Raw genomic sequence first — 26,713 nt, 5'->3', positions numbered from 1 at the left:
AAGACCAGAGGACAGAAATCAGTCAAAATCTCACCAACAGAAAAGAGCACGAGCCCTCCTCTTGTTCCACGGTGCCGACGTCTCTGGGCCCGTGAAGCCGAACTATTGACTAATTTAGATCTTTCTAGAAGACAGTACTGGCTGTAGGGCTTCGGTCTGTGCCCCGAAGCACCGGAAACACGGATTCTGCCCCCAAGTCACTAAGCCGAGAGCAAGAGAGCAGAGCCTGTTAAATATTAACGCACACTTTATTATATTAAAATCAGGCAATGGTCTGACAATGGAAAGGCTGCGGATGGAACACTGCTGTTAGACTTCCCGCCCGGCGTCGCCTCCTCGAGCTAAGGTTCCCGGAAAAGCGGAATGGGAACAACCGCGTCTCAGACTCCCAGCTGCTGCTTCACAGGTCGTTTTTTTACACAAATACTAATTAAAAAAAAAAACCTTGGGACACGGCGACTTCGTCACGTCGGCGCGTCCCCAGGTCAGCATCTAGTGGTCCCGACTGCAAGTGGGACACGGCCGCGTGCCGAGCCCTCACTCCCTGCGGACGACCGAGGGGGCGGCAGCGCCAGCACCAAGTGCCCGGATCGAAGGTTCTTTGTCGGATTCCACACTAGACCTGACGCGCTGCAGGGCTGAGCGAGCGGGACCCTGTTTCAAACGTCTTCCAAGTGGAAAGCCAAAGCAATGACAGGGAGAGCGATTCGGAGGGCTCCTGCGGGCTGCGTGTCCCCGAGTGGCCTTTCCCCAGGCTTAACCACCAAGGACTTGGGGAGCCGGCAGGTCTGGGCGGGCACCCGCCGCCCTTCTTGTCCCCCGTCAGAACCTGAGCCGCGAGGCCGCCTGAGCGGCTGACGAGGGCAGCGGGCGGCAGGGCTGCGGCCTGGCCTTCATCTCCCGGGCTGGGTCCCAGCTCGACGAGGGACGTCAGAGGCCCTCCAGCCTTCCCTGACGGCGTCTGGCCAACGTGCGGACGGGCACGGGAAGTGTGGGGGTGGCAGGGCCCCGGGGCCGTGAGGAAGGGAGAGCAGCGCCCCTCAACAAAGAGTGGGGGAGAAAGATCCCGGGAAAGCCCTGAATTCCTCCCCGAAGGCCAATTTCCGAGGGGAGCGGGGGTGTGTGTGTGTGTGTGTTACAATCTATGCTTCGGCCCAGGGCGGGAGTGGGACGGGAGGGGACAATGGCTTGGAAAGAACATCATTTAAGACTCAAAAAAAAAAAAAAAGAAAAAAGAAAAAGAAACCAGGGTGCAAGGCACCCCCATACCCAACAGTAGTCCCCCCGAAACCGTCACCTCCACTCTCAGGAGCCAGCCCACGCCGGAGGGCCGCCGTGGAGGGGGCGCGGGGCGGGGGGAACGGAGGCCCAGGCCAGGCCGTCAGCAGCAAGGTGCCGTGTGATGTGTCTTCACAGTGGAGTAGCCGTGTCCCACCGCGACGATGGGCGTCAACTGAAATACGCGTTCTTGATCCCGAAGCTCAGCTACGTGGACAGTGGTTACACTCGACAGGATGATGTCATAGCACAACTCATATCTCAAATGGACAAAAAATTAGTATCACTGACAGTGTCTTTAGATAGATCGCCTTTGCAGGGAGCTTCCTTTCCAGTACTCTGAGGCCTACAGGACGAACCTAGCAGATCCCTACTGCGGAGGGCGCGGCCGGGCCGGGCCGGGCGGGCCGGGCCGGCGCTCAGTTGCTGTAGCACTGGCCCTCGGGCGGCTGAGGCAGCTTCATGTTCTCCTTGGCCATCAGCAGGCGCCGCAGCTCCTGCAGCACCACTCGGATGCTGTACGAGTTCTGCCACTTCGCTAACACGGAGATGGCTCTCGGGTCCACCTGCGGAGAGGCAGACAGCCCACGGTCAGGCCCCCGCGCCGGGGAGGACACGGGGCCCACAGGGCCACGCAGAAACCCCACCCAGCGCCCCTCCCTCCACGCCGAGCTGTCAGGAGGAACAGGGCTGCTGAGGCTCGGGAGGCCATCCCAGGCCCACGCGGGCCGTCCGGGGCGTCCTCCCGTGCTGCACCTGGCTGTGCAGGGCAGTGAGGAGCGCGCTGGTGAGCACGGCTGGGGCCGGCTTCTGCCCCAGAGCCGAAGCCTCTCAGGCTAGTGCAGTGCCGGGCTGAGAGCCGGCTCGGGTGCAACGTCAAGTGCTGAGCCAGGGCACCGAGGCCCTCTCCTCTCTCAGTCCAGTCTCCTGAGCGCCGCAGACAGCGACGTGCGGGACAGAAGTGACACGAGCACACAGACACGCCTGCGACACGTGCCGGCCTCTCGGGAAGGCCCCACTGGCGCTGAGGCCGCGACAGACCCTGCCGCCGTCACTGCTTCCCCACCTACGCCCAGGCGGCCGGCATCCCACACGGGCGCCACTTCAGGTCCCAGCGCTCGGCTTCTGATCCAGCTCCATTAATGCACCTGGGAGACAGCAGACGAGGGCCCGCGTCCTCCGGCCTCTGCCACTCACGGGGGAGAGCGACAGAGCTCCGGGCTTCTGGCTTTGGCCTGGACCAGCCCTGGCCGCCGTGGTCATCTGGGGAATGAACCAGCAGATGGAAAATCGTTCTCTTTCCAATAAGTAAGTAGGAATTCTTTTGAAAAATGCAGTATAGACCGAGCATTCCTAATCCAAAGGCTTGGAACGAGAGCATTGTGATTTCAGAAGCGGCTGGACTTTAGAGCCCTGGTAGCAACTTGACAAATGCTTGAGTCTCCCTAATCTGACCTGCCCCGACACGGACACTTTCTTATCTGAAGGCAGAGAGAGCGGGGGATCCCCTATTTGCTAGTTCTTTCCTCAAACGCCTTCACGACCAGGGCTGGGCCAGGCGGAAGCTGGTCAGAAGCAGAGGCGGGACTGGAAGCCAGGCACTGTGACGCGGGACACAGGAAGCCCACGCAGACACCGGACACCTCCCGAGTGTCACGCTGGCGTCCACAAGGCTTGAGACTTTCCAGTAGGAACTCAACCTGTGAAAGGCAAGTTTACAAGGCAAGGCCATAGAGGAAAAACTAAACTTCCTGCCGGCGGCGTGGCCCAGGCGGGAGGTGTGGCCCAGGCGGGGGGCGTGGCCCAGGCGGGGGGCGTGGCCCTGCAGTCTCCAGCTCCCGGTCAGAGGACACAATGAGCTCGTGTTGGAGGGGCGGGCACAGAGCCCCGGTGAGTGACACCTAAATGGAGTGGGGGACAGCCCCCCCTCCGGCCTGCACCACACGACCCAGGAGCAGGAGGCCGCGAGCCCATGGGGTGCCCGACGGTGAGCAGAAAGCGATTCTCGCCCCCAGGAACAAGGGCTGGCTGGGGAGGCAGGAGGACTTACCACTCCGTTAGAACTATTAACTCCGTTCATATTAATTTTTGTTACGAATCGTACAAAGGGGGGCGCTTCTGGGTATTTGGGTCCACACTCTATTTTAAGGCTGTATATTCTGTTTTCGTAAATTGTCTGGAAAGAAAGGTAGAGAGAGGTCAGGTGACTGAGAACAAAGAACCCAGACCCGTGAGCCCGCACTTCCCGCCCAGCCAACACCTGCCTCGGGCCCCAGCTTACACGCACTCTTGGCCTTGGGGATAAGTCAGAACACGTGAGCCGGCCTCGGTGCGGTTTAGCTCGGCCAAGCCCACGCAGAGGGCCGTCTGCGGGAGGCACCTGCCGCACTGTGTGCGAAGTGCCCACAGGCCACTGCTTCCGAGCGCTTCAGAATTAAGCTTGGGCTGGGGGTGCAGGCACAAAGCTGCCCGCCCCAGGCCTCCCTGCGCTTCTTCATGGTTGTCTTACTGTTGTGATGACCTGAGAGCCCACGCGCTCTCAGTGGGTGAGGTGGGGGCTGCGGGCTGCAGCCCCGCACAGGAGAGGACAGGCCCTCGAGCCAGTGTGCCTTTGCTGCGATGCACCCAAAAGCCCAGACCCCACAGCACCCACCCCCAACTGCCAGACACCTTGAAAACCAGGTGCCAACACACCGGGTCCCTAAGCTGCTCTCCTCTATGCAGTCACACTCCTGGGTCTGAAGAGCACACCGAAGGCGACAGCGCCCCCTGCAGGGCTGGGGCCACCTTGCTGAGTCCCTCTCAGCCTGCACAGCACTGGGTCGATTACCATGTGCTCGGCGACATCTAGTGGTCACACTGGGGAACGACCACAGAGGACAAGCTCTAAGGCCTCGGCCACACTGCACAGTGGCCTGTCCCAACACCACGTGGGCATCAACCTTAAGGTTCACAAGGCAGTTAACATACCCACAGGAAAATTTCTCATTCGTAAAGATCCCAAACCAGAGCGAAACCAGACCTAGGTCAGGATTCCACACCCTGCGCCGCCACCCACCCAGGCAGCCGGGCGTCTCCACTACCAGGTCCTGGCGCGTCCGCCTCCAAGTGCCCCACTTCCGTCCACTGTCCTCCACCTACAGCCTGGCTGGATCCTCGCTCCGCGCCTTCGCGGGAGGAAGGAAGCCTCTGGCCCGGAGCACTCTGGCCTCACCTGCCCCTTCGCCTCCTCATTCCTCTTCCACCTACCACTTGCTGGCTGCCTTGGGCCCGGCCCCCCATGTCCTCCTGGCTCTGGCGCTCAGGCCCCGTCAGGCACTTAACATGGAGCCTGGACAGCACCGACAGAGCCGCTCCTCCGAGATCCAGAGTCCCCACGTCCACAGCCCACGCGGGAGGGGCAGCATCGGCACACTGCACACTCACATCTGCTGACAGAAGGGACCCCAAAAATTTTTAAAGATTTTATTTATTTGACAGAGTTACAGACAGTGAGAAAGAATGGTCTTCCTTCTGTTGGTTCACTCCCCAAATGGCCGCTATGGCCAGAGCTGTGCCGATCCGAAGCCAGGAGCCAGGTGCTTCTCCTGGTCTCCCATGGGGTGCAGGGCCCAAGCACTTGGGCCATCCTCCACTGCACTCCCTGGCCACAGCAGAGAGCTGGACTGGAAGAGGAGCAGCCGGGACTAGAACCTGGCGCCCATATGGGATGCTGGTGCCGCAGGCGGAGGATTAACCAAATGAGCCACGGCGCTGGCCCCGGGAGCCCAAATTTATTCATGCTCCACACTCTCTGCCACGTGAGAGAATTTCTATTTTTTTAAAAAAGGGTCATTTTGGAAGCCCTCCTGGGCTTATAGAAATTACCAAAATCACAAAGTCTGACAGTCTGAAAGGCAGAGTGACCTGGGAGTGGGGGCAGGAGGGAAAGAGATCTTGCATCTGCTGGTTCTCTCCAGAAGGCCACAGCAGCCAGGACAGGGCCAGGCAAAAGCCTGGAGCTGCATCCGGGTCTCCCTCATGGTTGACAGAGGCTCAATACTTGGGCCGTCCTCCGCTGCTTTCCCAGGTGCATCAGCAGGGAGCCAGATCCGAACCGGAGCCGCCAGGACACAGACCAGCACTCGGACATGGGATGCCACTGTCACAGGCAGTAGCTTAGCCCACGTGCCACCACAGCCTCCAGCATCTTCCGTAACACACTTCTGAAGGCCCTGACGCAGGTTCTGTGGCTTCAGCAGTACTGAGACAAGGTCACGGGGCACTCTATGTGTTGATGACAGCATTCAACTGCCTAAGGAGGATTTGGAACATTAAAAGATTATATCTCAGCCGGTGCTGCAGCTCACTAGGCTAATCCTCCACCTGTGGCGCTGGCACACCGGGTTCTAGTCCCGGTCGGGGCGCCGGATTCTGTCCCGGTTGTTCCACTTCCAGGCCAGCTCTCTGCTGTGGCCTGGGAAGGCAGTGGAGGATGGCCCAAGTGCTTGGGCCCTGCACCCGCATGGGAGACCAGGAGAAGCGCCTGGCTCCTGCCTTCGGATCAGTGCGGTGCACCGGCCACAGCGTGCCAGCCATGGCGGCCATTGGAGGGTGAACCAACGGCAAAAAGGAAGACCTTTCTGTCTCTATCCACTCTGCCTGTCAAAAAAAAAAAAAAAAAAATTATATCTCAGGGCCAGAGCCGTGGTGTAGCGGATAAAGCCACTGCCTGCAGTGCCGAGATCCCATGTGGGTGCTAGTTCGAGTCCTGGCTGCTCCACTTCTGATCCAGCTCTCTGCTGTGGCCTGGGAAAGCAGTGGAAGATGGCCCAATTACTCCGGCCCCTGCACGCACGTGGAAAGACCCGGAAGAAGCTCCTGGCTCCGGATTGGCCCAGCTCTGGCTGTTGCAGCCAACTGGAGAGTGAACCATCAGATGGAAGATTCTCTGTCTCTCCTTCTCTGTGTAACTCTTTCAAGTAAATAAATAAATCTTTAATAAAAAGATTGTATCTCAACATTACTTTGAAGTGAAAATTTAAAACATCCATGCTACAGCCAATTTCTTAGAGAGAAACCTGGCAGTGTCACCACTGATGTGTAACGTGCGCCGTCCCTGGACGCAGCAGAAACCTCCCGAGCTCACGGAGCCCGAGGGGCCTGCCCCGGCCCACGCAGCACTTCCTGCCCTTGCTTTGCCCATGCGTGCTCCGGGGTTCCGCTACAGAGGTTTCCGTGCAGGAAGAACTGCTGGAACGTTCCATCCTGTCCCCACGAGCACCACTCCCCGTGGAGGCTGTGGCGCTTCCTGAGGGGCTGGCGGGGCCGGACGTGGGCACGTGCATTCTGGGGATTTCCCACCAAGGGACTCGCACGCGGAGCGCTGACAACCTCCACGTCCACCTGCACAGCTCTGGAACCGGACACCCGGCAGCCGCTCCACAGGGAGGCCCAGACACACCGGCCCACTGCACGGAGCACGCGCTAGTCCGACAGGAGCTGCAGGACGTTCCGACACACCACCTCCACAGCACACGCAAAGCAGCTCAGGAGACGGTGTGCGCACACGCTCCTGGGTGCGAGGAGGTACATCAGGCGTGCGAGACACGCGGAGGGACACCTGCCCAGGCAGCAGCAAGGGCAGCGCCAGCAGCGGGGAGCCGGAGCACTGCCCCGGCCGTGAGGACCAGCGTGACGCGGCTCACGAGGCTGGGGTTCCAGACAGGAAACAGACGGCGGAACCCCAGCGTGCTCAGCGACTCCAGCGCTGGAGGGACGCATGGGAACTGCCTGTGACCTTTCTGTGGGCCTGAGAGGGTTAGCAAATCAAACTTCAAAATCTGTGGGACGTGAAAAGGGAACAGCATGCTGGCTACAAAACTTGCAAAGAAAATCACAGCATCTGAATTCCCAAGTTTATCAGGTCGACCTGTCCACGGCTACTCAACCCGAACCCCGCGCAGTCGCGTGCATAAATGCAGGCACTTGCCACAGCAGGACAAGTGGTCCCTCGAGCGGCAGGGCCGTGTGCAGCTGCCCATCAGCTCAGCAGCCTGGGATGGTGCGCCAGGCGCCGCCGCCCACCACAGCAGTGCCGGGAGCCAGCATCCTAACCCAGGACCACAGCCTCAGCCCAGGGAGCTGGGGAAACAGGTGCCCGTCAGGCTGCAGCAGGCAGAAGGGCAGCTAAGCAGACAGCGCCGAGCAAGGCACCGGCAGGAAGCAGGTGCTAACCCTAAGCTGGGGCTGCAAGGCTGAGCTGGGGTTTGGCGGGGCTGGAGCCGGAAGCGGGGATCCCAAGGGTTGAATGGGACCTCCGAGGTGCCTGGCTGCCCTGGGGCCCTCCTGGGGCTGAGGGATCGGGGAACGACAGGAGACTGGACAAGGCTGGGGGCAGAGCCCGTCGGCAATGCCAGGCTGAGGCTCGGTAAGAGAATGTGCAAACAGTGGGCCACTGGGACGGTGCCAGCCCCGCCCACCTGCCTCTCGGGCACCTGTCTCCGACTGCTGGGGCCTCACCAGGAAGCCAGCTGACAATGAGAAGCGGAGCCTGCGTCCTAGTGAGCAGACGGCCTCTGCACGCGCCCGCGGCACATCCGGGGACGTAATTATCCCTGGCCCCGCGTCGCTGTCTCCCCACCACTGCCGTGTCCTCCAGGGGAGCCACAGGCAACATTCGCGTCTCTGATTCAGTCCTCACGCCACCCACACGTCCTACAACCTGAAGACTAAGCCGTAAAGTAACCGCCTGACCTGAGACTAAACAATGGGCCTCGCGCTCCTTCCTCCTCGCTACAGGAACGGCGCTGGCAGAAAGAGCTGGTCTGGGCTCCTGTCTTCCAGACCCCCAGCCAGCCAGGGGCCCCCACCAGGCGCCGGCAGCAGCAGAGGGTGCCTCTCCTCCACGTGCTTGGTTCTGACAGGCCGCCCAGCGCAGCGAGTGCTTTTGGTTCCCACGGTATGCCTGAGCCTCTCACTCTCCCAGTCCGACACCTATTGGATCAACTTCCTGTACCAAGTCATCACTGTTGAAGTGCCCAGTGCGGGCAATCCCTGCGAGGGAGATGCAGCCAGAATCTTGTGGGAGAGCTACCTGCACTCCCAGGCTCACCAGGATAGGAAACCACCCGTGTGTCCACAGCGGATGAACGGACAAAGAAAACATGGTCTGTGTGCGGGCTGGAACGCCACTCCACCGGAACCAGGAACCAGAAAGAAACCCTGCTATTTGTGACAACATGGATAAACCTAGAGGACGTCAGGTGTGAAACAGGCCAGACCCAACAGAGAGACACACATGGAACCCAGGCAGACCTCACAGAAACACACACTACAGGGTGACGTCAGGGGTGGGAGTGGAGGCAACGGGCAGAGCAAAGGCGCACTTGCAGACGGGAGATCAGCGAGGGGCCAGCTGCATCCTGGCTCTCTGCTGCTGATCCAACTCCCCGCTAAGAGCCTGGAACGGCAGCAGAAGACGGCCCAAGCATGGCCCCCAGCCACGCACGTGGAGACCCTGATGGAGTTCCTGGCTCTGGCCTGGCCCGACTACGGCTGTTGTGGCCATTTGAGGGGTGAACCAGCGGATGAAGGATCTCCGTCACTCTGCCTTTCAAGTAAATATGAAAAGCAAAGCCACATCTACCTCTGGGGCCTCGTGTGCGGTGACTACATTAACAGACCTGACCGCTTGGAGCTGCCCAGGAGTGGCTCTGTGCTCACACTCACAGCAGCAGCCGTGTGTGGTGGAGGCGTCCATGTGTGGTCCTAAGTGTGCCCACATCACCACATTGCACCCCTTCCACCAGCTACGCCTCACTAAAACTGGGAGAACGAGACAGCTGACGCCGTGCGGGGGAGTGACCGACTTCTCCCTCTACGCATCGGCACTGCTGGGCATTTTTACAAGAATACATTCGTGGATCAGTCACCCAAGGGAGGGTTTCCTAAAGACGCATCAGTGTGGACTGATCCAGAGAGACGTGCGACACCCGTCACCCGTCACATGACGAGAGCAAACTGCAAAAACACAACACGTAAGGTCTCGTGTGTCTTGTCTTTTTCTAAAATTTACTGGGGGGGGGGGGGAGTAGATACTGATCTTGCATCTGCTGGTTCACTCCCCCATGCCTGCAACAGAGGCTCAACCCAGGCTGCAGCCCGAGGGCAAACTCCAGGGCCAGCACCTGCCCCAGGGCGTGTGAAAGGCACACAGGCATCCGAGGAGGACCCCAACGCCCGCTCTCACTTTATCCTGGAAAGAACGTGTACTTATGGTTGTGTGCCCACAGTGGAAGTGGGCAGAAACACTACACATCAACTCAGCGGCTTTCATTCAGTGCAGAGCAAACGAACTGGGGGAGGCATCGACTTTCCTTTTCCTCCACGCTCCTGGGACTGGGTTTTCCTCTTAAGCACAGCCACGGCACTCTGGATAAGCACGTGCACACACACGCTGTGGAGCACCCAGAAGCCTGGCAGTGCCTTAACAAGGGCGATGTCTGCCCCCTGTTGGGGGGAGGGGGGATTACGCACTGTGCAGGTCTGGTGGCCACTGCTGCGAAAGGACAAGTTGCGGGCATACACCTGAGTGAGGCCAGAATGTTAAACACCTGTGGTCCGGCCCGACCTGTCACCCACAGAGGCTCAGAAACCCTGCCCCACAGCCCGACCCCAGCGAGCACCTATGCCGTCGGGGAATACTCCACGCTGGAGGTCAGAATTAGCCATGGAGGACTTGCCCAGGAAGCTCTGCTTTTAGGCTTGGAGGACTCGCTTTTCTACACACACACACGGGAGAGAGGACATCCAAACAGTTAACACTGAGACAGGACTACTACACGCCCACAGCTCCACAAGGGCATACAATGAAACCAAGTTTCCGTCCCACCCTGGCCCCAGCCTCAGGACACTGACACCTGTCACACACATCCCCGTGCCCTCTCCCACTTCCCTGGCCCCCAGGTGGGAGCACTCCCTGTGTACTGCTCTGTAACTGAGCTTTTCTGTACCCAAGTCTGGGCCCCTCTCCTCAACAGCTAAGCGTTACATTACACAGTCTATTAAAGACACTGAAGTTACTTCTAATATTTCACTACCACTGAATAATGCTGCAGGAAGTAAATTTTTTTTTTAAAGATTCGTTTTATTTATTTGAAAGGCAGAGTTAGAAAGAGGGAAATGGAGAGAGGTGGGGGAGAAAGAGAGAGAGAGAGAGAGAGATTGATTTCCATCTGTTGGTTCACTCCCCAAATGCCTGCAATGGCCAGGGCTGGGAGAGACCCAATTACTTAGGCCCCTTCTGCTGTCTCCCCAGGCGCCTTGGCAGGGAGCTGGATTCGAAGTGGAGCAGCCCGCCGTGACCCTGTGCTCACGCGGGGCGCAGGCACCGCAGGCCGAGACAGCCTGCTGCACCACAGCACCACCCAGCCCAGGAAGGAATTCTCGCACACCGCTCTGAGCAATGCACAAGAAAAACTTTCCTAGCGGATCTGAAAGCCAGGCCCTAAAGCACTGCCTTTTACATTCTGATGAAGACTTTTTTTTTTTTAGTAAAACAGTAACAAACGTACAACGGGGAGATCACTGAGTGCTCTGTTTAGATCCTTTATTCTGCTCATAGTCCAGTGCACGGCATACTTAACAGACAGAGACGGATCTTTCACCTGCTGGTTCACGCTCCAAAAGCCTGCCACGGCCAGGGCGGGCCAGGCTGATGCCAGGAGCTTGGAGCGCCATCTGGCTCTCCCCTGTGAGTGGCAGGGGCCCAGGCACTTCCGCTGCTTTCCCGGGTGTGTTAGGAATTTGGAATGGAATTGGAAGTGGAGGAGGCAGGACTTGAACTTGTACTCCGATGTCAGTCATGACCTACTGCGTCCCCACACCCACCCCACAGGTATCTTCTCTGCTACTCATGAAACAGATCGGTCACAGGAAGCTCCGGGAGCAGGTAGATGCTCCTCAACCTGCGATGGGGTTCCGTCCTGAAAAACCTGAAGAGCCGAGTGCCCCAAGCCAAAGCACATGTCACACCCTAACCGGTGAGCATCACGGCCTAGACGTGCTCAGAACACTCACACTGCTCTACACAAAGCCTCTTTAATAGCTGAGTGTTGAGGGGCCAGCGCTGTGGCGCAGTGGGTTAACGCCCTGGCCTGAAGCGCTGGCATCCATATGGGCGCCGGTTCGAGTCCTGTCTGCTCCACTTCTGATCCAGCTCTCTGCTGTGGCCTGGGAAAGTCGTGGAAGATGGCCCATAGTCCTTGGGCCCCTGCACCCACGTGGAAGACCCAGAAGAAGCTCCTGGCTTCGGATCTGCACAGCTCCGGCCGTTGCAGCCATGTGGGGAGTGAACCAGTGGATGGAAGACCTCTCTTTCTACCTCTCTTTCAGAAAATAAATAAATAAATAAATAAATAAATAAAAAGCTGAGTGTTGAACGTCTTAGGTAATTTCAGTGAGTACTGTGCCGAGAGAAACAGAAGGGCTTAATGGGTTAATGGGTGTGTTTCTGCACCATCATAAAGTGAAAAGGTCGTCAAGCTGACCACTGACCATGGTCAACTCAGGACCCGACACGGCTCCCCTGCGGCTGTTCCTAACCTTGGGGAGCCAGGTACTCAGACTGGGGGTAGAGACAACAGAGGGCAGGCCGAGAGCCGCCCACGCTGCCGGCGGGGATGGAAACCTGCAGCTGCTCTGGAAACATTTGCCAGGCCCTCAACGTTCGCAGAGGGACCCTGCGGCCCCACACCTCACTCCTGGGCACGCACTGCCCAGGACAACTGCAGTGTGTGTCTACACAGAAGCCTCCAGACGGCCATCTGAGCAGTCTCTCCACGACGGCCAAAAGGCAGCACCATTCAGATGCCGCCAGCTAACGAGGGACGAAATACGGCACCGTCCACCGATGAGCACTGCGCCGTAACTCAATGACACGCTCACAGACGCTGTCAGCAGAGGTAAACCCTGGGGACCTCGGCTCAAGCACAGGGACCTCGGGACGAAAGAGCAAGTACTTTAAGACTAGACACCGCACAGCCCCATCACATGCAATGTCCAGAAGCAAACTCCCTGAGCCAGGAGCTGGACTGGTGACTGACCGTCAAGGGCAGGAGGCAGAGGGTGGCCAGAGGGACGGGAGTGACCGCCGACAGGGCTGGGACTGCTTGCAGGTGATGAAAATGTTCACAACCAGTGTCTGGTGTCCAGCCTCGAACAGGGTCAAACCACGGAGCTGCACCGCTCGGGAGGACGAATTCACAGTATGCGTGACTGCAAGTCAGCACGGCTACTTACTGAAACTCAGCCCCGTCGGGAGGGAGGGAAACTGAAATCCGTGGTAACACAGGCCGCTTCAGGTGGAATCGCGCACGCCCTGCTTGCTGTTCTGTGGGGTTTTTAAGTGCACAGCACAGCGGCGTTGGCATGCTATTCACAGCGCCGTGCACCAGTTCATTCGTGAACTTGTCAGAACTCGCGGATGAACAAACCTGCCGAGTCAGGAGGAGGGGACCAGGCCCACTCTCAAGGCACCCGGCCACGCCAGCTCCCACTCCTGTGCCCGCGATGCAATGGCTGATGGCTCAAGTATCTGAGTCCCTGCCACCCACGTGGGAGACCAGGAGGGGAGTTCCTGGCCCCAGCTTCAGCCAGGCTCCTGCGGGCATTCGGGGAGTGAACAGGTGGATGAAGGGATCTCTCACGCTGCCTTTCAAGTAAGAAAGAAAGAAAGAAAGAACAAGAAACCAAAACCATTCTTGGGATGAAGCCATCAGCACAGAGCGCAGGAGACGGATCTCCAGGGGGAAACAGGACTTCCAGGCTGGCGACCCCTGCTATGTAAGACGTAGGAAATACTTCTGGGGTCACAGGAGAAGAGGATAAGGAAATGAGTAACAGTAGGCTGAACGCTTATTTTGCAACAGTCCACAGCACTCTAAGGTCCCAGAAGACTAGAGAGCAAAGGCACCTGTCTGCCCGAGTGTGGCCGGCTGGCGAGGCTGGCGCCAGAGCTCCGGCTTCCTGCTCCTCTACGGCCCCGGCGCGGGCGCAGAGCGCTGGCATCCTCTGGCACGGGCACGCCGAGACCCCCTGCTCGTGGGAAGTGGCTATCACCAGCATGGAGGTCTTCATCCGACCCCTGCACACCCGGGGAACGCCAGAGCGGCAGCAAACAGACTCCACACACGACCCAGAGGGGACGGTGGGCCTGTGGGGAAGAGGCAGGCTGGGGCCAGACAGGCTGACCCGCGGCGGCAGCCCAGTGACCGTGCAGGTGCTATCGCGCCTGAGCTGTGTCTCATCTCTAAAACAAACCCAACGCACCCCTGCTCCTGTGAGCCTACCATTTCCTGAGGGCTGACTCTGCCCTCAAAACAAGGGGGGCTGGCGTGGAGGAGAGCAGGGACTCCCAGACCCCCAGCTCTAGAAGAGGCCCCTGCCCGTCCCGCTGTGCGGCTCTTCTGTGCACGGGCGCAGCAGTGCCTGGAACAGACTGGCGCTGCACGGCCGGTGCACGGGCACACGGGGCCGAGCAGGCCTGGGAGCTGCGGGGGCTTCCTCAGCCGCGCCTGGAGGGGCTTCAGCCCGGGGACCTGACGAGCTCGGAGTGTGTTCTACACGACATCTGCACGTCCACGGCGTCCCGTCAATCCACACTGCTGAGTCTCAAACGGGTTTCTGCTTACCATTCAGAGGGATTAAACAGCACCAGAGGAGGTTCAAACACACAAACTGAAACTGGTCAGAAAAGAACAGCCACATTTCAGAAAATATACCATTGGTGAGCTCTGTCCACGAGAAAGCTAATGGTTTTACAAGGAGGCGCAGTGAATGTAAGACATTGACATTGATAGCGGCAGCTCGACGCTTACTCTTGGAGGCCCAATTATCATCCCTGTCCATCTCGTAAGCGTCATGTCTTCGTCATCTTCTAGACCCCAGCTAACTGTGCCATCTCCTACTCCCTTCTGGCCTTCTTCGAGTTCTTCCAACAGTCGGAAATTGCGAGGGACTTTTACTCCTAAAATAAATGGAAAGAAATTCAAGATACTAGCAACTGCAGGGGAGCTTGTTAAGTCTAGCGCTCGCTGCTCGTTAGCACCACCTGAGCATGCAAACCTCACTGACAGCTGAGACACCTCAAACCGCACTTGCCAGGGGCACCGACCAACACCGACGGAGGGAAGGCACCCAGCTCTGACACACCGAGTGACCGGGTTAGACAGCCAGACTCAGAACGTCACCCCCCGCCCTCCGACACCAGGTTCACAAGTCTCCACGCTGGTTAACGTGGGCCCACTGGCGTGAAAGGAGACCGCCACCACCACGCGCTCACATACATGCCTCGAGAAGAGGCTGTTTCTCCTGTTGCTACTGCACCTCTCTGGGGCTCAGGGATGCTCATGAAACAACACAAGGAGGAGGAGGCGGAGCCACCACGGGATGGCAAACAAAAACGGTGTCTGGGGCCGGCGCTGTGGCGCAGCAGGTAAAGCCGCCACCTGCAATGCCACATCCCATATGGGCAATGCTTCGAGTCCCGGCTGCTCCACTCCTGGTCCAGCTCTCTGCTGTGGCTGGGAAAGCAGTGGAAGATGGGCCATGACCTTGGGGCCCTGCACCCGCGTGGGAGACCTGGGAGAAGCTCCTGATCGGCCCAGCTCCAGCCGCTGCAGCCATTTGGTGAGTGGATCAGCAGATAGAAGCGGTCTTTCTGCCTCTCCCCCTCTTAGTGTCACTCTGCCTTTCAAATAAATAAATAAATCCTTAAAAAATGAAAACAAATCAGGCTGGAGTATCTGTTTCCAGTATGACTATACCTCTTGCGAACTTCAGCAAACAGCCCTGAGGCTGAGATGTTGAGTGTCTAATCATCTAAGAACCAGATCTAATTAGTAAATCCTAACACCTACATATCACAAGCTCACTGCAAAGTTTTAGAAAATAGAGTGGGGGCCGGTGCTGTGGCATAGCAGGTACAGCGCTGCCTGCGGTGCCAGCATCCCATGTGGGTGCTGGTTTGAGTCCCGACAGCTCCACTTCCCATCCAGCTCTCTGCTATGGCCTGGGAAAGCAGTGGAAGATGGGCCAAGTCCTTGGGCCCCTGCACCCGTGTAGGAGACCCGGAAAAAGCTCCTGGCTTCAGATCAGCGAAGCTCTGGCCACTGAGGCCATTTGGGGAGTGAACCACCGGATAGAAGACTTCTCTCTCTGGCTCTACCTCTCTTTGTAACTCTTTCAAATAAATAAATATATATATATATTTTTTTTTTTTGACAGGCAGAGTGAATAGTGAGAGAGAGAGACAGAGAGAAAGGTCTTCCTTTTTCCATTATGGCCGCTGCTTCTGGTGTGCTGCGGCCGGCGCACCGCGCCGATCTGAAGCCAGGAGCCAGGTGCTTCTCCTGGTCTCCCATATGGGTGCAGGGCCCAAGCACTTGGGCCATCCTCCACTGCCTTCCTGGGCCACAGCAGAGAGCTGGACTGGAAGAGGAGCAACCGGAACAGAACAGGCGCCCCGACCGGGACTAGAACCTGGGGTGCCAGCGCCGCAAGGCGGAGGATTAGCCTATTGAGCCGCGGCGCCGGCTGATAAATATCTTATGAAACCAACTTTATTTTCTGAAAAGTGATGAGAAAGAAGAGTGACATGGCTTTGCAAATTGAATGTCTAACTTAAAACAACAGGGAGGAGAAAGAACTCGGTGAGTAGGAGACCAGGTGTCCAGTGGCTCCTCTGCTCAGACAGATAAATCCCTCCAACCCCTGATATCCTGGAGGTTTGGCTCGGAGAGTGAAGCCCTTTCTTAGCTCAGAAGGTTGAGTAACAATAGCAAATGTTGGGGCCAATGCTTGTTTTTTTTTTTTTTTTTTTTTTTAATTAATTAATTTATTTGAAAGTCAGAGTTACACACAGAGAGAAGAAGAGGTGGGGGGGGGGGGCTTCCATCTACTGGTTCACTCTCCAATTGGCCACAATGGCCCAAGCTGCACCAATCTGAAGCCAGGAGCTTCCTCTGGGTCTCCCACGTGAGTGCAGGGGCCCAAGCACTTGGGCCATCTTCTACTGCTTTCCCAGGCCACAGCAGAGAGCTGGATTGGAAGTGGAGCAGCTGGGACTCGAACCAGTGCCCATATGGGATGCCGGCACTGCAAGCGGTGGCTCTACCTGCTACGCCACAGCGCTAGCCCCGGCCCTGGGGCCAATGTTGTGGCACAACAGGTTAAGCCACTCCCTGCAATGCAGGCATCCCATATGGGCACTGGTATAAGTCCCTGCTAATGCACCTGAGAAAGTAACAGAAGATGGCCCAAGTTCACGGGCCCCTGCACCCACATGGGAGACATGGACGAAGCCCCTGACTCCTGGCTCTTGCCTCCAGCCTGGCCCAGCCACAGTGGATGTGGCCATTTTGGGAGTGAATTAGCAGATGGAATCGCTCTCTCTCTCTAACTCTGATTTTCAAATAAAAATGAATCTTAAAGGGTGGGGGGCATGCTGTGGCATAGTGAGTTAAAGCCATGGCCTGCAGGGCCAGCATCCTATATTGGCACAGTTCAAGACCCGGCTGTTCCACTTCCGACCCAGCTCCCTGCTTATGCACCCGAACGAGCAGCAGAGGATGCCCCAACCTGCACTCATATGGGAGACCCGGAAAAGCTCCTGTTCCGAGCTTCAGCCTGGCCCAGTCCTGCCTGTCACAGCCATTCGGGGAGTGAACCAGCAGATGGAAGATCTCTAACTCTGCCTTTCAAATAAATAAAACACATCTTAAGAAAAAAAAGAAACGTCCTTGATTTACAAGATGATAGCAAGTGGTGCACTAAGCCAGCACAGGGCAGTCTGTTAGCCTTGATTTGGCTTCGTCGTCAGGAGTTCAAGTCCACGCGCTGGATAAGCCAGCACAGGGCAGTCTGTTGGCCTCGATTTGGCTTCGTCGTCAGGAGTTCAAGTCCACGCGCTGGAAACTCCTCAGCAGCACGCAGGCTGGTACTCGGAAGCGGCTAATGGCCCGCGGCCACAGCAGACTGAGCTCCGCTGGGCGGGCAACACAGAGCTCTTTTTTTTTTTTTTTTTTTTTGACAGGCAGAGTGGACAGTGAGAGAGAGAGACAGAGAGAAAGGTCTTCCTTTGCCGTTGGTTCACCCTCCAATGGCCGCCGCGCTGCGGCTGGCACACCGCGCTGATCCGATGGCAGGAGCCAGGAGCCAGGTGCTTTTCCTGGTCTCCCATGGGGTGCAGGGCCCAAGCACCTGGGCCATCCTCCACTGTACTCCCTGGCCACAGCAGAGAGCTGGCCTGGAAGAGGGGCAACCGGGACAGAATCCGGCGCCCCAACCGGGTCTAGAACCCAGTGTGCCGGCGCCGCTAGGCGGAGGATTAGCCTAGTGAGCCGCGGCGCCGGCCCAACACAGAGCTCTTGGCAGCGGCCCACTGCGGGTCGTCACGCTGTGTGCACACATTCCAGCCTTTCTCCCTGGCACCCACAGACTGTGAACACTGGAAGATTTAATTACTTATTTGAAAGATGGAGTTACAGGGACGGGGAGGAGAGAGAGAGAGAGGTCTCCCATCCACTGGTTCACTCCTCAAATGGCCTCAATGGCTGAGACTGAACCACGCCAAAGCCAGGAGCTGGGAACTCCATCCAGGTTTCCCAAGTGAGTGCAGGGATCCAAGCACTCGGACCATCTTCCACCACTTTCCCAGGTGCATTAGCAGAGAGCTGGATCAGAAGTGGAGAAGCTGGGACTTGACCATGCACCCATATGGGATGCCGGCATTACGGGCTGTGGCTTAACTCACTGTGCCACAGTGCTGCCCCAATACATAGATTATCAGAAATACATAAGCACGCACGCACACCTTTTTACAGTGTGATAATTATCCAGTACTTATCCAGCATTTTCCAGAAAGTATAGGCACTGTGAAAGAAAGACAGGGCTTCCCCACCAGGAGTGTAAAGTCTCAGTGTGGAAACAAGAGAGTTCAACGAACCAAGACATGATGAAGGCATGAGAGAGACTCTACCACGGGACAGGGTTTGCACTTGGAAGCACCGTGATGATGGGAACCAACGCGAGGGGGCTGTCACGGAGACCCCTGGACTCGACCTTGCGGGCCAGCCTGCGGAGCTGCAAACTGCTGTGGGCAGGACGGGCCGAAAGGAAGAGATGAACGTGCGGCTGTGCTGCTGCTGCTGTCTCAGGATACAAAGCCAGGGCATCGCTAAGGGCAAGCGCTGTGACGCGACATCTCTCAGCAAACTTCGCAGCAGCACGGCCGGTCAGACCCACGGGAGCGCCTCTGCGCCGCCGTGGCGATGGCGCAGGTCCTAGTTTCCACAATGACACACAAAAACTACTGACCACACACAGCAAGTGCCAGAAGCGTTTTCTGTTGGGGGCGGGAAGCTGAGCTAAAAGATAAGATGGTCTGACAACTCCATCCCATAAAAAGAATGACACAAGGCAACGCGCGCTCCCTCGGCGGGGTGCCCTCGCAGCAAGGTCTGTGTGCCGCAGATGCAAGTCACGACCGCTAGGGACCTGCGTCCTAAACAGGCCGTCTGAGTGCCTCCCACAAATAAGGAGCGGAACACACTTCAGCAATACGCATCGGCGTCCAGCAGGATGGGCAGCAAAGACCGAGGCTCCAGCTCCGGCGCCACGACTTTCTAGAGCCCAGCTGAGGCTGAGCACGTCCGCTAATGCCCCAGCAGAGCAGGCTCCCAATACTCCCACCTCCACAGACAAGGAACAGCAACTGGGGTAAGACCAGAGCGCGTGCTGGAGACTACCTGCCCTCGTGAGCTTACTACATCCTACCCACCATGAAATAAAACTCCCCCCTTGACCCATATCCCCTGCCAGCTATCATCTTTTTTTTTTTTTTTTTAAACTTATTTATTGTTATTTCAAAGGCAGAGAAAGAGGTCTTCCATCCACTGGTTCACTCCACAAATGGCAGCAATGGCCGGAGCTGGGCCGATCTGAAGCCAGGAGCTTCCCCAGGGTCTCCCATGCAGGTGCAAGGACCCAAGCACTTGGGCCATCTTCTGCTGCTTTCCCAGGCCATAGCAGAGAGCTGGATCATAAGTGGAGAATCTGGGATTCAAAGAGGCGCCCATATGGGATGCCGGCACTACAGGTGGCAGCTTTACCTGCTGTGTCACAGCACCGGCCCCTTCTTTGTTTTTTATTAGCACACACACACACAATCAAACCTCGGGGCCAGTGTTGTGGTACAGCAGGTTAAGCTGCCGCCTGTAACATCAGCACAGCATTTCAGCACAGGTTCCCAGTCCCGGCTGCTCCACTTCCAATCCAGCTCCCTGCTAATGCACCTGGGAAAGCGGCGGAGGACGGCCCAAGTGCTTGGGCCCTGCACCCGCATGGGAGACCAGGAGGAAGCACCTGGCTCCTGGCTTCGGATCGGTGTAGCTCCAGCCGTAGTAGCCATTTGGGGGGTGAACCAACGCAAGGAAGACCTGTCTCTCTGTCTCTCTCTCACTGTCTAACTCTGTCAAAAAAAATTTAAAATAAAAGAGAGAGAGAGAGAGAGAGAGAGAAAGAAACACAGAAAGTAAGATCTTCCATGCACTGGTTCACTCCCCACCCAAATGCCCAGGCTGGACCAAGCTGAGCCAGGAACTGGGCACTCAAGGTTGATCTTCCACACTCCTGGCAGGGACTCAAGTGTGCATTCGCAGGAAGCTGGATGGAAGTGGAGTAGTCGGCACTCAGCCAGACACTCCAACAGGGGACACGGTAACCCAAGCAGCCATTTAACTGCTGTGCCAAGGCACTGCTCTGCCAGTTGACATTTTAAATACATTCACCGCCATTTAAATATACGCTGCATCAGTCTTGTTTGCTCACTGGTGAGTCTGCAGTGCAGCCAGGTACTGGGCCTCTCAGCTGCTTGTGGAATGAATGAATGAATGAATGGGTGGATGGGTGGGTAAATGGGTTGGTGGGTCGATGGAGGAATGGATGGATGGGTAGATGGATGGGTGGATAGGTGTGTGGATAAATGGGTGAGTGGGTGGGTGGGTGGGAGGATGGGTGGGTGGATAAATGGGTGGATGGATGGGTGAGTGGGTGGGTGGATGGATGGGTGGGTAGGTAGGTGGATGGGTGGGTGGATGGATGAATGGGTGGGTAGGTAGGTGGATGGGTGGGTGGATGGATGGATGGGTGGGTGGGTGGGTGGATGGATGGGTGAGTGGGTGGATGAGTGGATGGATGGGTGGGTGGGTGGGTGGGTGGATGGGTGAGTGGGTGGATGAGTGGATGGATGGGTGGGTGGGTGGGTGGATGGATGGGTGAGTGGGTGGATGAGTGGATGGATGGGTGGGTGGGTGGGTGGATGGATGGGTGAGTGGGTGGATGAGTGGATGGATGGGTGGGTGGGTGGGTGGATGGATGGGTGAGTGGGTGGATGGACGGGTGGATGGATGGGTGGGTGGGTGGATGGACGGGTGGATGGATGGATGGGTGAGTGGGTAGGTGGATGGATGGGTGGATGGATGGGTGGGTGAGTGGGTGGATGGATGGGTGGGTGGGTAGATGGATGGGTGAGTGGGTAGGTGGATGGATGGGTGGATGGATGGGTGGGTGAGTGGGTGGATGGATGGGTGGGTGGGTGGATGGATGGGTGAGTGGGTAGGTGGATGGATGGGGGGGTGGATGGGTGGCCTGCATGAGTTAGGGATATCATTCTAGGATGAGCACCCTTCAGTGTCACAAAACTCCAACTCTGGCTTATTTCTGAAAATATAACAGGAAAACATTCGCAGCACCATCAAAAGGGAACCTAATTTAATCAACATTATAAAAGGGGCTTAGTACAGAATTTAAAGCCCAAGGAAATTATATGTGGAATTTTGATATAATCACCTTAAAAACTCTAAAGCTCAGCTAAGAGCCAGCAGGCATCGACAGCGCTCCCGGAGCCCCCGCTCCTCTGCGCCACCCCTTTCCTCTCCACTTCCTTTCCTCTCTTTAACCGTCTGACTCACGCCCTGCGCTGCTGGGCAGAGCTGTGACTCACTGAATCGTGGCTCCCCGGAACGGAAAAGCCCCCGGCACACAATGGCACTCAGTAGATGTTTCCTGGTTGAAGAAACCACAGCATCTCTTCCCTTCCTGTGCAAACTCCACTATGACCCAAAAACTGGACACTGACTGCTAACCTCAGACACCCAAGGCTTCTTATTTTGAGACAAGTAAAGCTCGACAACTAGTTTTATTTTGTTAATGATTTGAGAATTTTAGGGAAACACCCTTTTTTTTAAACAAGAGGAAACTGACTTCTCACCTAACTCGCACAAGCAAAAGGATTCACCAGTATAAAATAGATAAGAACTCCAGGGGCCACGGCAGGGACTCAAACCCAGGCTGTCGTGGAGCTCCGACTCTCCTGACTCAGGGGTCAGCTGCCAGTGAGGACGGCAGCCTGCCCTGAGCAGAGCGTGTAGGTTCAGTCACCCTGCACCCATGTCAACACGTCTCAGTGAGTATACTAGAAAATCAAATCTAGAAACATCCAACAGTCGTAACTGACCACAAAGCTCCAGAACTAACCCACGTCCAGCTGAATCAACCTAATCTTGAGGATCCCAATATTTCCTTGTGAATCTGACAGCCAAATGCTCCCAGGGACGTTACGGGGGACATAAAAACATTCTTGTTAATCCCCCAACCAAGGAAACTGCAGGCTCTACGGTAACCAGCTGCCTCCCAGGACCGTCTACAGCAAACGCTAAGTATAACTCAACAGGCTGTTAATCTTAAAAAGCTAACAATGAAAATACGACAGTAACCGGCAAGGTGCTAAAACAGTAATCCCAGACTGTCTAGAAGAACATGTTTGGTTCACTGCTTCAGAACTCGTTCCAGAAGGCCTCTTCCTGGATCTGTGGTCAGTACAGAATTCAGCTGGTTACTCTCCTGGCTAAATATAAACTCACAAGTCAGCAGCTGCAGGATGCTACAAAGAAAGGACGAAGCCAAGCTGAACACGCGTGCCTACTCGGTATGTCTAACACCACAGTAAAACACCTATGTGGTGACTTGAAAACCCACAACGTAGGAAAGTGTGTGTGATGCAAACAGGATTTTCAAATCCTTTAAACATCACCTGGGGGAAAAACCTGGCCACCAAGCAGCGGCGACCACAGCACATCAGTCTGGGAAAACCTTGCCCTGGCCAAGGTCTTGACTTAAAGTGACAGAGCCTCACAGGTCCAGTTACAGCTGGCTCGGGTGCCCATCCAGAGAAGACTAGAACGGAGCTAAGAATCGGGTGCTGCCTGGAAGGGATGATGGGAGTCAAGTCCCTGAAAGCTGGACCCAAAGTCACGTGTCAGGACGGAGTCGGGCACCCAGCTCCTCGGGCTACCCTGCTGGTCCCTGCCAGTGGTGGTGCCAGGCCCTGGCAACCTGCTGAAACGGCCCCGACCCTGGGAATCCTGAATGTGGGCCTGTGAGGGTGGGCCCTCGGCCTGGCATGCCCCCCTGATGCCTGGTGGCACCGTGTGGGCCTCACTCTCCGGGACAGACACAGTGGCAACCCACCACACTTCAGACAGACAACGTGACCACCATCGGCCGGGACTGCCAGGAGTGGAGACAAGGGATAAGCTGGGGAGCGGCGGGCCCAGCAATGCCACGAGGATGCGCCTCTACCAGGACCTCACGGGACAAGAGCTCGCCCCTGAGACACCACACAGCCACTGCGCCTCCAGCACTGCTCCTCTGCCTGCGACGGATCTCACAGTGGGGCTCTGGATTAACTCCCTGCAAGACTGAGCACCACCCAGCAAGCACCCACCAGTACTTCAGGAATCGTGCTGGGTGCTAGACACTGGCCCAGAAGCTAGTGAAAAGGCACAGAAACCCACGAGAGGCAAACATACCAGGAAAACAACGCTAGAGAGAACAAAACGAGCTGTGACAGTCGCTAAGACGACCACACTGACGGCGTGGTCCTGCCTGGCCTTTCTGGGAACTGTGACAGAGCTAGGCACACACACACCCGGAGACAGGCTCCCAGGGCAGAAGAGCGAGCATGAGACCAGGGAAAGAAGCTGACCTTTTTTTTTTTTTTAAGATTTATCTGGGCCGGTGCTGCACCTCACTAGGCTAATCCTCCACCTGCGGCGCCGGCACACTGGGTTCTAGTCCTGGTCGGGGTGTCAGATTCTGTCCTGGTTGCCTCTCTTCCAGGCCAGCTCTCTGCTGAGGCCAGGGAGTGCAGTAGAGGATGGCCCAAGTGCTTGGGCCCTGCACCCCATGGGAGACCAGGAGAAGTACCTGGCTCCTGCCATCGGATCAGCGCGGTGCGGCGGCCGCAGTGCGGCGGCCATTGGAGGGTGAACCAACGGCAAAGGAAGACCTTTCTCTCTGACTCTCTCTCACTGTCCACTCTACCTGTCAAAAAAAAAAAAAAAAAAAAAAAGATTTATCTGAAAGGCATAGTGACAGAGGAGAGAGAGAGCGAGAGAGCCTCCTGCAGCAGGGCTGGGCCAGGCTGAAGCCGGTTCCAGAAACTCCAGCCAGGTCTCCCCGACGGGTGGCAGGAAGCCAAGTCCTCAGGCCGTTATCTCCGCGGCCTCCCAGGAGCATCGGCAGGAAGCTGGACTGGAAGCGGAGCAGCCCATGAACTTGGGATGCCAGCGTCCCAAGCAGCAGTTGACTCGCAGCACCACCACACCCACCCAAGACACTGGTCTTAGCCCAAGCACAGAGGGAGGGGCTCTCTGCAGGGGAGGGGCAGTTCCCATTTTGTGTCTGGAAATGATCTCTGCCTCCTGCGTACAGGAGGGCTGGGAAGGGGCAAAGCTGGAAGCAGGAGGTCGTCTGGGCCAGAGGAGACGGCAGGGCAGCCGGAGGAGGGTTTGGCCAGTATTCCAGTTACACCTATGGCCCAAGACCGGAGGGGCAGCCCCACCTCCCGGGAATGAACTCTGGACAAGGCAGAGCTCAGCAGACGCGCCGATGGGGGGAAGAGCTGGAGGTGCCCAGAGGGGAACCAGCAACGGGGCTGAAGAACGCGTCTGTCCTGCCTCCGTGAAGCCGGGCCAGCCTGTTCCTCTGCCTTCACGGCAGACACGTCCCTCGAAGGCTTGTGTGGGAAGTGCGATAATGACCTTAACAGAACGTCAGCACACAGCAAGCCCAGGAAGCCCTAGTGGGGGCGGGCATGGCGGTGCAGGCAATCAGACCTCTGCCTGTGACTGCGACGCCGGCACCCCAGAGCGGCAGCTCTCCTGACCCAGCTCCCTAACGTGCCTGGCGAACAGCAGCAGACGGCCCGAGTAACTGGGCCCCTGCACCCACGCGGGAGACCGGATGCAGATCCTGGCCCAGCCTCCGCCACTGCAGCTATTTGGGGAGTGAACCAGTAGACGGAAAAACTTTCCATCACTCTGGCTTTTAAAAAAAAAAAAAAAAAAAGGCTAAGGGCCTGCATATAAATGAAGACTCATATCCAATAGGAGAGGCCCCAAGGCCAACAGTGTGAGTCAGTGTGAGGCAGACAGAGCTGCGTGTGTGTGTGTGTGGGGGGGGGTATGTGCACGTCCATCCTGACCAGGGAGCCTGCACACAGAGCTGTGTGTGTGTGTGTGGGGGGGTACTTGCAGGTCTGTCCTGCACCGGGGTGCCTGCACAGAGCTGTGTGTGTGTGTGTGTGGGGGTACTTGCACATCCATCCTGCACCGGGGTGCCTGGGCCCCAGTTCTACCCCAGCTTCCTGCTCATGCACACACTGGGAGGCAGCAGCAGTGGCCCAAGTACCTGAGTCCCTGCACCCACGAGGGAGACCCCATGGAGCTCCAGGCCCCTGGCTTCCACCGGGGCCCCCAGCTGTCGCCAGCAACTGGGGGTGAACCAGTGGAGGGAAGATCTGTGCAGTGAAGTGCAGATACATAAAAACTCCCTCTCGTCAGCCCGCGCAAGTGCAGACCCTTCTCTCCGAGACCAAACACGCAGCCCCAGGAAGAACACAAGCCCACCCACGCCTTTTGCATTTCTGTGCTGGGGAGGGCAGGAGGCCGTGTCTGGCACCACCTCCCCTCCTCGGGCGGCTTGGGCTCCTGCCTCACGCACCAGCACCCCTGGAGCGCTGCTCCTCGTGGGAACGTGACCGCCGTGAGAGTCACGTCACCAGCGGGCCGCTCTGAGCGTCACCGCGGCCACCAAACACAACTCACGTTCTGCATTCCTCATCAAACCACCGTAGGGGGCAATTCAGCCGGACGTGTGTGTGTGCGACAGACGGTGTGAGGACGTGGGGAGGGCGGCAGGGGGCTTTATGGTTACTGTGAAGGGACCATGGAGGAAGGTCACACTGGCAGAGCCTTCAAGAATGAGCTGCTACCAGCCCCTGGCCGACACAGAATGCGGCGTTCGGATCGCAGGGCCCAGGTCCTGCAGCGGGCACTGAACCACGGGGGGGGGGGGGACAGGCGGGAAGTGAGGCCAGCTACGCTAGGGCACGCGGGTCCCCACCCCCCACCTCTCCGGGAGGAGGAGGACTCAGCCTCCACAGCCGCGCATGAGGCCTCCCCGACGACCGCACATGTAGACCCAGTCCTGTGGCCCTCGGGTTCCGGTCAAGCACCAGGAACTGGAGCGTGGAAGGGCCAGGCAGCCAAGGCCGCTGCTGCAGGGACGCGGCAGGCCTCCCACAGTCCCACGCTAAGACCCACACAGACTCTCACAGGCAGAACCGTGGAAGCGGGAGGTCACGGCCCAGTGGTGAAAGCAGTGACCACAAAACACCAGGTTCAGCCTATACCGGAACAGGAAGGCTTCACGGTTGTCCCGGGCAACCAAGGCACAGCGGACTCCACAGGCTGCTCTAAACCCACTAAAAAGGCCCCAGGGCCCTGACCACACCTGGAGACTTCTGGTTGGAAAGCAGGGCCCTGGACATCTACTTTCACGTAGCCCAGTTAAGTCCCCTTAGCATTCTTCGGGCTCTCGCTGCGCCCAGGGCACAGGTCAGATCTGGCCACTCCCTGTCCACCTCGGCACTCAACCAACATGGCTACCGAACGCCTGCTCCAAGCGATGCCGGTTCCCGGCTTCACGTCACACCTGCTGCACTGCGAAGCCACTTCCCCACCTCAGCCACCCAAGGGGCCCGCCGGTGCACCGAGGCCGAACCCTCGCGCAGGCTCGCCTCGCCCCATCGCTGTCTGGGGCCAATGCGCCTCGCCTGGCCACTCCCCAGACGCCCCCTCCGCGGCACTTCCGGCGACCTGAAATCGCCCAAGTTATTTACCCCTGATCCGCCTTCTCCCCGGCTGGAAAGGAGGCTCCCCAGGGCAGGCGCTGCGTCCGCCTCGCGTGCCGCTCACAAGGGGCCCCCAACGAACATCGCTGGACAGAGTCTCGGGGGCCCGGCCCAGCGCCCCGCACAGCCTGCTGCGCTATC

The 26,713-nt window shown here is 57.7% G+C and overlaps 1 protein-coding gene across 5 annotated transcripts in view; it reads right to left on the bottom strand.

Moving 5' to 3' along the window:
- Positions 1-229: 229 nt before the first annotated feature.
- The window catches only part of UBE2V1 (ubiquitin conjugating enzyme E2 V1), a 28,169-nt gene continuing 1,685 nt past the window's right edge, over positions 230-26,713 (bottom strand). For 2 of the 5 annotated variants that reach the window (XM_070051696.1, XM_070051697.1), the window contains exons 2-4: positions 14,136-14,284; positions 3,329-3,454; positions 230-1,844 (exon numbers count right to left, since the gene is read on the bottom strand). In XM_070051696.1, coding sequence (XP_069907797.1) covers positions 1,698-1,844; positions 3,329-3,454; positions 14,136-14,284 — 422 coding nt within the window. In that variant the 3' untranslated portion in view covers positions 230-1,697. Of the gene's footprint in view, positions 1,845-3,328; positions 3,455-13,231; positions 13,472-13,949; positions 13,968-14,039; positions 14,285-26,713 lie in introns of those variants that run through there. The other 3 variants (XM_070051695.1, XM_070051699.1, XM_070051698.1) reach the window with 3 other exon arrangements.

This window comes from Oryctolagus cuniculus, chromosome 11 (genome assembly GCF_964237555.1).
Source record: "Oryctolagus cuniculus chromosome 11, mOryCun1.1, whole genome shotgun sequence".
In the NCBI taxonomy this organism is placed as follows: Eukaryota; Metazoa; Chordata; class Mammalia; order Lagomorpha; family Leporidae; genus Oryctolagus; species Oryctolagus cuniculus.
Note: the sequence above shows the minus strand (reverse complement) of the source record. Positions and strands in the feature narration are given on the sequence as shown.